The sequence below is a fragment of the Geotrypetes seraphini genome, chromosome 1 (assembly GCF_902459505.1).
Source record: "Geotrypetes seraphini chromosome 1, aGeoSer1.1, whole genome shotgun sequence".
In the NCBI taxonomy this organism is placed as follows: Eukaryota; Metazoa; Chordata; class Amphibia; order Gymnophiona; family Dermophiidae; genus Geotrypetes; species Geotrypetes seraphini.
This window is the reverse complement of record NC_047084.1, coordinates 37977374-37989399: the sequence shown is the minus strand read 5'-3', so window position 1 is coordinate 37989399 and position 12026 is coordinate 37977374. Positions and strand designations below refer to the sequence as shown.

Below are 12026 nucleotides of genomic sequence, written 5' to 3'. Positions count from 1 at the left end.
TGTCCTCAGCCGGGAGCGGCCTACCCACCTCGGGAGCAACTCACAGCCTGTACCACCTGCACCTCTGGCGAACCCACCTTTCTTGTGCTTTGAAGCTTTTGTGGACCTGGTGTATCGCAAGGAGTGAGTGAGGACTGCTGGGATCGCTGTCATGCTGCGGTACGCTCCCAGGTTGGGGACTTTGCAAGCTGCGGAGGCATCTATGAGTCAGGTACTTGGTGGCTGATGTGCACCGCTCATGTTGAACTGCTGTTGTCCCATGAGGGAGCGGCGCATCTCATCCCATAAGCGAGACTGATGGTTTGGGGGTTTTCTCCCGTTCTCTGTCCCTTTGGGAAGACAGACCTACTGTACTGATTTACTTTGTCTGAACAGGGGCGAAGGTGAGCGGCCGCCCCTCTGTCTGTCCTCCCTTTCTGTTGCGGAGGAGCTATCGCTATTGCTGTAGAGTGCACTCCTGCTTCTCTTGGTCTCTATGTACAGGGTTTTGACGCTGCGATGATGAATATTAAGGGGGCTAGAGGGGGGCCATTCAAACTCATGGTCCCTACAGGGATGCACCTGTTTTTTCGGTGTCTCCCCTGGCCTCCCAGGTGTGCGCCACATGCTCATACGCTAGTATTACTCTTGGTGTGTTTTGTTCCTGCCCTCTGTGGGCATGGCCCGGAGCTGTTTCCCTATTTTCTATAATTACTGGTTTTAGCATGGTTTTCCATGCTGGGGTTTGGGGGAGGGTAGATATGGGGGAGGGGGGATGGGTGAGACTGCATGGGGGAGTGTGTGTGTGTATGGATTGGGTTTGTGTGCGGGGTATGTATGATGATTGTTTGGATGTCTGTATGGTTCTTGCTACGATGAGTCGCTACATTAACCTGAGCAAGTCCCCAAGGTATCTTATGAGTGAGTGGAGGCATTGGCTGGGACGGCCTCCACCGCTCGGTTTCTGGTTCTTTACTGTATACTATATGCATATCTGTCAGCTCAATGGTACAATTGCATGTTAAATCATTGAACGTAGATGGGATCCATTCGCCCATCAAGCGTACCAAAATTCTAACGTATCTCAAACGTGAACATACTGACATAGCATTCTTACAGGAGACCCATTTGAGTTCTGGGGAACATGGGAAACTACGTAGGGGCTGGGTGGGTGACTCGGCCTCCTTTACAAACCGGAAATGCGGAGTGGCTATTCTCATTCATAAGAACATCCCCTTTCATATGCACAGCCAAATTGATGATCCCAAGGGGAGGTTTATCATTCTTGTAGGTGAATTGTGGGGCAAACCTCTAATTTTGTGCAATATTTACGCTCCTAATACGTACTCTCATCCTTTCTTCACATCAGTGGTGGGACATTTGGCACCCCTCCTGCCTCAACCGATTATCATGGGGGGCGATTTTAACTTTGTTGCGAACCCACAGTGGGATCGTCGACCGACTAAACCAATACCACGGGGCCACTTCACTAAGGGAGTACACTTCCTAATTAAAGAACTGGGATTGTTAGACTCATGGCGCACGTTACACCCCACTGAACTTGATTTCTCCTTCTATTCTCATCCTCACTCGTCTCACTCGCGCATCGACTACTTTCTGATCTCTGCCTCTCTGTTTCCGAACCTATCGGCGGCGACCCTCTTACCACCTCTTGTATCTGACCACGCTCTGCTCAGTATTGACTTACGTTTTGGGTCTCCAGACACGAGGCGTATCTGGCGGATGTCCCCATTCCTTTACAAAGATGCGGAGTTTCGGGACTTTTTTCAAAAACGATGGATGAAGTTCCATGCAACTAATTCAGTAACAGATGTGGACCCCGTTGTCTACTGGGAGGCGGCTAAAGCGGTCATGCGGGGTCACATCTTGGCTTACACAGCATCCTTGAATAAAAAACGGGACGGGGAACTCTTGGCGCTGTCACGGGACCTTGCCAGCTTCCATTCCCTTCATATCTCTCGTTTGGACGATGTTTCCAAACAGGCCATGTGTGATGTCAAGGAAAAAATTAACCTCTTTTTGGATCAAAGGGCCAATCGTAATATATATTGTTACAAATACAAACTATACCGCTGGGGACGGGGAGATTGCTGGCCAACCTGGTGCGCCCACACAAAACTCAGCACACCATTACTGCTATTAAAGATAAACGGGGCGACACGCATGTCACTCACTCAGCCATTACAGACCAATTTGTGCAATTCTACACTGACCTCTATGCTGCACAACTGTATGACGAGCTCGCAAGCGATCGTTTCTTTCAGGGCCTTAATATACCCACCTTGTCGGATGATCAATGCCTTGCCCTTAATGGTCCCATTCTGGGAGACAAATTACAGGTGGCCATTAAAAAGCTCAAGTTGGCCAAGACTCTGGGTCCGGACGGCTTTGGCCCCGAATTCTATAAGCTGTTGGACCCCCCAGCGTTAGCATCTTTACAACAATACTTTATGGGACTCCGTAGTGCTACTCCTCCCGAGAATTCACATAACAGGGCGCACGTTATTATCCTCCCCAAATCTGGGCGCCCACTTGACGCATTGGGGTCTTACCGACCCATCTCTCTTCTTAACCAGGATATCAAACTTTTGGCTAGTATCTTAGCGTCGCGTCTCAATAAATTCTTACCCACGCTCATCCACGAAGACCAGGTGGGTTTTGTGCCTGGCAGGCACGCATCTATGAATCTCCTGCGGGTCTTAGCGGTGCTACAACATCCTCGAGTAGCCTTCGACAAAGCGCTTATCACTAGCCTGGATGTAGAAAAAGCGTTCGATATGGTATCTTGGCCCCACCTTTTCCAGACGCTTGACCGATTCGGGATCAAGGGGGATTTTATCGCTTGGCTGTCGGCTCTGTATCATCTCCCCACATCCCAACTCTTAGTGAACGGCGCACTCTCTGGTCCGTTCCCTCTGGGAAGGGGCACGCGTCAGGGCTGCCCGCTGTCACCCCTCCTCTTCCTTCTCTCGCTCGAACCTCTAGCGGCTCGTATTCACCAGGATGTAGAGTTGGAAGGTTTAAGAGTAGGCTCTAGCGAATTTCGTATTAGTATGTTCGCGGATGACATGCTTTTATACGTTAACAATGCGGCCCGGACTATGCCTGCCCTGATGTCCCTCATTCGGACATACGGTGTCTTTTCGGGTTTAAAAATCAATTTTGACAAAACGGAGGCTCTTTTGTTAGGGGGCCAGCAGACGGAACCTTGGTGTGGTAGTCTTGGGGCAGGTATAGCCCCGGGAAAGCTGAAATATTTAGGTATCATGCTTTACAGAGACCCATACAAGCTGTACGAGGCCAACATATCAGCTACCATTGGACGGATCAAAACTCTGCGTATCAAATGGCAGTCGCTGCCTCTTTCACTCTTGGGGCGCGTGGCCCTGGTCAAAATGGTGATGTTCCCGAAATTGCTCTATCCACTACAAACCATACCCATCTGGATTACTCGCGCGGATGAGCGTGCTTATCAGTCTATCATTTGCTCCTTTGTGTGGAAGGGGAGAATGGCACGCATTAGCTCCCTTAAATTAACCCAGAGCCGAGCACGGGGAGGCTTGGGCTTGCCCTCCCTACGCATTTATAATGTCACCGCGCTCCTTCACTGGATTCACGAACAACTGGTTTCCTCGCGCCGCTACTCCCCTGAATCTTTATTAGAGGACTGCTGCTTACCCTGGTCCTTTTCCTCTTTTCTTCACGGAATGGGGGGAGGGGGAGCACGATCCTGCCCCACAGTGTTACCTTTCCTTCTCTCTTTTAGACGAGCGTGGCGCTGGTGGCGTAGCATTCAGAATTTGTATGCACTTAGCGACATTGAAGCATTCCTGGCCATGAGGTTGCCCACTGTATCCCCGTTTCTCTCCCTTCTGAGGAATCCTAACTTCACCTCTGGAGGGGGGGGGGTCTGGCAGGTCTGAGGGATCGCACCGTCCATGATACGACCGTAAGGGATGTCCTGGCTATGGGTGGGGGGAATTCCCTTCCTTTGCACAAATGCGGCTGGCATGGCGTCTACCCCTAGCGCACATGTACACTTATTTGCAAATTCACCATTATTTTCACTCCTGGGTACACACGCATGGGGATAACTGGAGCTGTGGCCCTTTGGACCTAGTTTTTCTTGCCACCCCTACAGCGTCTAATAAGATTTCTACATGGTATGGGGCGGGCAGAGATCATTTCGGAGAGGGAAGCCTTCGAGTGTTAGGGGGGGAGTGGTCCACAGAGCTGGGCATGCAAGTAACTATAGATGACCTTCACTCTCTATTTCACACCCTATACTTACATGTGAAGGCCTCGGGTCTGCAAGAAACACAATACAAAATATTACATCGGTCCTATATCACGAGAGCTAAAGGCTTTCGCATGGGATTATGGAATGCTGATACTTGCACCAAATGCACATCCCACAGGGGTGACTATGTCCATTCATTTTTCACTTGCCCCAAACTGCAATTCTGGAACCAGGTACAGCTCCACTTGGCGACTGTTTTGCACTGCACAGTGCCCTGGAATCCTCCCGCCCTACTATTGGGAGATGTTACGGACCTCACCCACCAGGGTTTAGATGTCTCAGCTCATAAATTCATCCTTCACGCGCTACTCGTGGGCAAACAGCTCATCTTGAAGCATTGGGCTTCTGAGGAGGTACCGACATATAGCATGTGGGCGACACGGATGCAACTCCAAGCGCGATTTGAATCGGATACTTATGCATCCCGACCTCAGCCCCATTGGAAACTCTATTGTTCCCTTTGGAGGTTATCTCTGGACCAGAACGTTTAGCCACTCCGCAGCACGTGAATGTGAACGGGCTTCTGTTGTGTGACCAATGACCCCCCCTGACATTGTAAATTATGATGCTGTATCCCATTGTAAATTGTGATGCTGTATATCATATCTCTGTATTGTCATGCTTACTTTATGTACTCTTCTCTCTGTTCTGGTGCTGTAGGTCACAAGTTTGAGTATGTGTATAAGTTAGCCATGCACGACTGAACAGTACCAAGTTTTTTCTTGCTCGGGTGACTCATAACCAACAACATGAATGTGAGTACCATGAATGTGAGTATGGGGATTGTTTGGAGTGTGTTTGGTTGTACGACTGATGAGTCTGGGGTGTGCATGTTGTGTGATTGGGGAGGATCGTTTGGGGATCCTTGTTGGAGCTATTGGTGCTGTTGCATATTCATATTTGAAATTTTAGACGAAGGTTGCTGGATGATTCACTATTGTTAATTGCCTGCTGGTCACTGGGGTGATGGGCCTCCGCCTCATACAACATTGCCTGTTCATGCACCTGTATCTGTTATCTGTTCATTGCTTACATGCTTACGTACTTGGACCGATCCTTTTTAATATTTATATCAATGACTTGGAAAACGGAACATCCAGTGAGATCATCAAGTTTGCAGATGACACAAAACTCTGCCGGGCAATCAGATCACAGGAGGATAGTGAGGAACTCCAGAGCGATTTGTGTCGGTTAGAAAAATGGGCGGAGAAATGGCAGATGAAGTTCAACGTGGAGAAATGCAAGGTAATGCATTTAGGCAGTAAGAATAAGGAATACGAGTACAGAATGTCAGGTGCAAGTCTGGGAAAAAGTGTACAAGAAAGGGATCTGGGTGTACTGATAGATAGGACCCTGAAGCCGTCGGCACAATGCGCGGCGGCGGCAAAGAAGGCAAATAGAATGTTGGGTATGATAAAGAAAGGAATCTCGAGTAGATCGGAGAAAGTTATAATGCCGCTTTATAGGGCAATGGTCAGACCCCACTTGGAATACTGTGTCCAACATTGGTCTCCCTATCTAAAGAAGGATATAAAACTGCTGGAGAGGGTGCAGAGACGAGCAACCAAACTAGTGAAGGGTATGGAGAAACTGGTATATGAGGATCGACTTAAAACACTGGGATTGTTCTCCCTTGAGAAAAGGAGACTGCGTGGGGATATGATCGAAACCTTCAAAATACTGAAAGGAATCGACAAAATAGAGCAGAGAAGATTATTTACATTGTCCAATTTGACACGGACAAGAGGACATGAAATGAAGCTAAGGGGGGACAAGTTCAGGACTAATGTCAGAAAGTTCTGCTTCACACAGAGAGTGGTTGGCATCTGGAATACTCTCCCAGGGGAGATTATTGCAGAATCGACAGTCCTAGGCTTCAAAAGCAAACTAGATGCATATCTCCTTGAGAGAGGCATATAAAGTATGGTTGGCTATAAAATAAACCAGGTGTATACCTGGCAGGGCCTCCGCGTGTGCGGATCGCCGGACTTGATGGACCGAAGGTCTGATCCGGAGATGGCGCTTCTTATGTTCTTACATTTACGTTAGGTCTGATGGTGTGTGCGCAGTGTTAGATAAATAGGTGATATATGACTTGGTACTTTAAGTACATCGTTTTATTATCTTTTACACATGTTTTGCCCTCACTCTATATTGACATTGAAATTGAACTTGTTCTTGTATTGTTTTTGTTATTACAAGTGGATGTCCCTGCGTTCTTCTTGTCTTAATAAAAATGATATTAAAAAAAAAAAGAAAGATGTCTAACGTACCTGTTACAGTTGCATCCGGGATTACAGAAATGGTAGATGGTGATTTACTAATTTTATTGCTTGCAGAAATATTGATTGTAAAATACCCCATGGAGAGATTTAAATACAGGTGGGTCTCTTTTAGTTTAAAGATATAACTTTTTTTCTTGCATGTAAACCCCTTTTTCTTGTATTGACTGCTTTGTCTTTTAATTTCAACGATATATTCATCCACTTGTCTATGTTGTTCATGCATCTGTATATAATAAGAACCAGAAAATACTGCAACTGAATGAAAAAATTGATGTAAAACTCACATTTCATTATAATTGAAAACTGCATTTAAATATAGCCTTCTTCATTTGAAAGCATACCAAAGTGCTATGCTGTCAGAATAGTGCTTCTCAACCCTCTCTGGAGGGTTGTGTTTTTAGGATTAACACAATGAATATACATGAGAAACATTTTGCATTCATTGTGGTCATTCTGAAAATTCCACTCTCAAGACATTTTGCCTTTTTGTATAAGTAGAGTTGCTATATGGTTCTAGAGAAAGGAGGACAGATTAGGACATCTGGGTTTTACTTCCATTGCTTTCCGTGAAAGTAAACACTGAATGTCTCAATCCATACTCTTTTTTCTAGAGCCATATGGTAATCCTATGTATAAGGAACTTGGACTTGCTAAAGAAGATTGCAAAGTAAGATGACACCTTCTGAAATCAAGAAAATGATCAAGTGTGGCACAGTGGTTAAAGCTATATCCTCAGCACCTTGAGGTTTTGGGTTCAAACCCACACTGCTTCTTGTGACCCTGGGCAAGTCATTAATCCCCCCATTACCTTAGGTACATTAGATAAATTGTGAGCTTGCCAGGACAGACAGGGAAAAATGCTTAAGTACCTGAATAAATTCAAGTAAACTGTTCTGAACCCCCCTGGGAGAATGGTATAGAAAAACTGAATGAATAAATAAATAAATGTTTTGTTTGGGGGGAGGGCATTGTTTTATAAAAGCACACGTAAAATGAAGTGGGTAATTTTATAAATGGGCACCTAGAACCAGGAGTGAACAGATCTTTGAATATCTGCCCCCCCCCAAGGAGGGGGGCAAGAAGCACTGACACATGTGGACAACTTCAGACATATGAGGGGCTGCTGAAAAGTTCTCAGCCCAACCAAGAAGTTATTTGACACTTTTCATTTCAATGATATGAAATGATTTGAAAAATGTGGAATAACTTGTAAGTTTCATGCCTCCACATCATTCCCTTCTTGATTGGGCTGAGAACTTTTCAGCGGCTCCTCATAAACTTCTCCTGAGGCGGAGGGGAGTTTGTTACCAAAAGGGGAAAAAGGAGCAATGTTATTGCTAATATTATGACCCAACCACAAATGGCCACATGAAAAAAACAGGAAATAAAATGGTCTTCACTTATAGGCGAGCATATAATAAAAAAATATATAGGATCGATATTCAAAGTAATTTAAGTGGCATGTACATGCACGGAGAACAGACACATATATGTGTTCGGAGCTGGTGAGCAGGAGGATCTGTTCACTCCTGGTTCTAGGTGCCCATTTGTAAAATTACCCACTTCATTTTACGTGTGCTTTTATAAAACAATGCCCTCCCCCCAAACAAAACATTTAGAAACAAAATGGAAAACTAAACAAAACAATTTTTCACTGTATACCCCTAAGAATTACCCTTACATCAATTGTAATCAAAAATACAGAAAGAAAGAACCAGCAACACCAGTAAAAATATCCATGAAAGTGCATGTTCAAAGGCAGGACAGAAGCCAATGTGGCTTTACAAAATCGACCTCCAAAACCAGCCCCCTGTAGCACACAAATATTTTCACACCCTTTTATACCCACTCAAGAGAGAGATGAAAATATGAATATCTACTCTATGCATATGCATAGTTCTTTTAAAAAGCGCAAACATACATTGCAACTCCATCCTGCTTTGTCCAAACTAAATTCCTTGGAAATCTACATGTGGACCATGTAAAAGTATGCATGTTCTTGTCAGTATCTCTATGTAAATGTACTTATTCTCCTGCACACCATTATCTGCATGTAAAACATGCTTTACACACAGGAAAACCTCTTTAAAATCACCCATAATGAAGGAAATTCTAAGCACCACAAGAAGAGTCCACAAACACCGAACAACAGAGAAAGCAGTGGGAACGGACAATGAGCAATCCACAAGTGCTGGTTATGGTTATGGTACTTATTTTTAGCTTATCCTATACGGAAGAGTAGGCCCTTACTTTATTCAGTACTAGCACTAATGGCTGAAAACACGCATGATCACTTACACCAGTGTTCTTCAATGCAAGGCCTGGATGCCACCCTTGGAGACCTCTAGGGTGACCCTGATCTTAATTCAGGATTTTTTCTGTTACAATGTGCTTCTCTATCCAAGCTCCCCATGGAAAGGGGAAATTAGATGAGGAGAAAGAGCTGCATGCTTGAAGGACAGGGTATTTTTCAATAGACCGAAACATAGAATGCATTTGGAAATGCCTATCTCCTTGAGGATACCCCCAATGAAATGTTTAAAGGTGGGCTGGTAGGGATGAATGTTACTGACATACTTATACACTGGTCAGTAGCGTCTCATCCCCGTGTGGGATGATATTTGGTGACTTTCCGTCATTTCATTTGGATCCAACTTAAAAATGAGTGAAGATCACTGACTTATACCAGCCCTATAGTTGGTATAAACCAGTGGTCTCAGACTCAAACCCTTAGTGGGGCCACATTTTGGATTTGTAGGTACTTGGAGGGCCGCAGAAAAAAATAATGAATGTCTTATTAAAGAAATGACAACTTTGCATGAGGAAAAACTCTTTATAGTTTATAAATCTTTCCTTTAACAGTTAAAGGAAAGATTTATAAACTATAAAGAGTTTTACCTTATGGAAAAATTGTCATTAACTATTTTTTCTGCGGCCCTCCAAGTACCCTATTTTTTCTGCAGCTCTCACATTTAAAGTTTAATATCTTTCCTTTCTCAAAACTACCACATTTCAATCACTATATTGAAAATAAAATCATTTTCCCTACCTTTGTTGGCTGGTGACTTTATTTTTCTGTGCTCTTAACTATGTTTCCAGGGCCTTCTTGTCCTTTGATTGTTTTTCTCTCCGTCTTCACTTTCTGCCTTGCATCCATCTTTGGCATTAACTTAATATTCAATTTTTCTGCTTTCTTTTCAAAATCTACGTTTCCATGTCTTACCTTCCCTTCTATCTCTCTCTTCTTCTGTCCCTATTTCCATGGTCTGACATCTCGTTCTTTCCTTTCTCTCCCTCCCTCCTTCCTTCCTTTCCCCTGGTCTAGCATCTGTCTCCTTCCCTCTCCCAACTTTTTATTTCTTTCACCCTGCCCCCTTCTTTCTTTCTCTCTCTCTGTGCCCCCTTTCTTTCTTTCTCCATGCCCACCCTTTCTTTCTGTCTTTCTCTCTCCATGCCACTTTCTGTCTATGTCCCGTCTCCCTTCTTTCTTTCTGTCTCCCTGTCCCCCCCTTTCTTTCTTTATTTCTCCCTGCCCTCCCCCAAGCCACCACCACACTGGGGAACAGGCCGCCACCGCCGCAATCGGGGAACAGGCCAGCGCCGAGGTCTTAGCTCTCCCTGCTTATTTTCCCCAGCGCAGACCGACCAATTCTCGCCACCCGACGTCAATTCTAACGTCAGAGAGGAAGTTCCGGGCCAGCCAGGCAGCGATTGCCTGGCCCGAAACTTCCTCCCCAATGTTAGAATTGACGTTGGGTGGCGAGAATTGGTCAGCCTGCGCTGGGGAAGATAAGCAGGGAGAGCTAAGACCTTGGTGCTGGCCTGTTCTCCGATTGCAGTGGCTTGGGGGAGGGCAGTGAGAAAGGAAGGGAAGCAGAGGACAGATCACGAGCCGCATGCTTGAGACCGCTGGTATAAACACAGAAACTGGAGCCAAATCCCCCAAAACAAAACACAAAGGCCTAAACTCACTGCATTGAACAATCAACGCTAAACCAGATCTTACTGGTTTAGCATTGAAGTATTTTACTCACCAATGCACATAGGCCCAAAATCTCTAAATGGCGCCAGTAAACTCAATAAAAAATGCCGTTGAAATTACTTTTTAACTGAGTTTCAAGATGCCTACTAAAGTCTAATAAATCAGCACCAGAATCGTGCTTCCATAGGTGCTTTAGGACGCCTAACACCACTGTGAGCATGGTTAACATTAGAAGTAGGGTTAGGCAACCTAAAGCGCCTACAGAAGCGTGATTCACATCAAAGGTAGGTGCTGGAAATATAGGCCAGGAAAACCCTGGCCTACATTTCTGGTGCCTACCTTTGCCGAAGGTGCTGTTCTGTACCTGGCACCATTGTGATTGACACGCGATCAGTGGCCACTTCTATGGCAGCTGTCAACAAGGGCGCTGGTTACAAAACCTGGGCCATAATGATTCACCGCGGTCTTGTCTGTGCTTCCTAGCAGCTTCTGACTGCTATGTAAATGTAGTAAAATGAGGTCCTTAATATTAAAACTAGTACTCCAAGCGATGCTCTGACTTTGCCTATTGAATCACAAAATGAAATGTCGACTTTTAACACTCCAAATTTACTGGCTGGTCTGGGGGTGCCGAAAATGTTAAAAAACATGGCTCAGACACATGTGTTGAAGGCACTTCTGAGCTGTGTGTGTCAAAGCTTAGATTGCCCATTGCATGTGAGGTTCAAGTTCATCATATTTTTTTTGGGGAGGAGAGGTGCTGATTGAATGAGGGGAGCACTTGTCCCACTGAAACAGTGTAATAAAATGTTTTCATATTTCGCCCCTCCCATTTTGTCCCCTTAGGACACGCACCTATGAAGCATTCCTATAAAGCACGCTTATGACTGACGCGCTTGCGCACATTTATGCCTCTTTCTGTGGACTATTCTGCCAAGTGTCAGTTGCTTTCTCTAACAACTGATTGGATGGGATTTCCATGGGCCTCCATGAACCTCATTTGCATGGAAAGCTGTTTGAACATCAATCATCATTTTCAAATGGGACAATTTACCATGACCACAGCAACCCACAGAATTATAATGGTGATTTTAGAGCATCTGGGGCCACAGGATTTGGAACGTCCAACCAAGGATATTTTTTGAAACAGATCATGACAAAATCTAATATTTAAAGTCTTTATTGTCACGCATCAGTTCAACCCAGATGTTAGTATGTATGTGCATAAATGATAAACTTCTATAAATTATTCATGCACCTGTAAGCTCCACCCATTCTCTGCCCAAACTCCACTTATGCAACTGTCCACTGGCAAAGTATGCACCATCATATTATGATTTGTACTTTTCTGCTAGTTATTCTATAATAGGTCATTAATGCATATGTGCAAGACTGGAATAGCACCATTTAGACAAGTAGTCTCAAACTCGCGGCCCGCCAGGGTCCTATTTTGAGGCCC

The 12026-nt window shown here is 45.0% G+C and overlaps 1 protein-coding gene across 1 annotated transcript in view; it reads right to left on the bottom strand.

The window, feature by feature from the left end:
* The window catches only part of LOC117352633 (interleukin-6 receptor subunit beta-like), a 99370-nt gene that overhangs the window by 48543 nt on the left and 38801 nt on the right, over positions 1–12026 (bottom strand). Inside the window, exon 10 of the mRNA XM_033929207.1 lies at positions 6574–6808. Within this exon, the coding sequence (XP_033785098.1) occupies positions 6574–6808 (235 nt within the window). The remainder of the gene's footprint in view (positions 1–6573; positions 6809–12026) is intronic.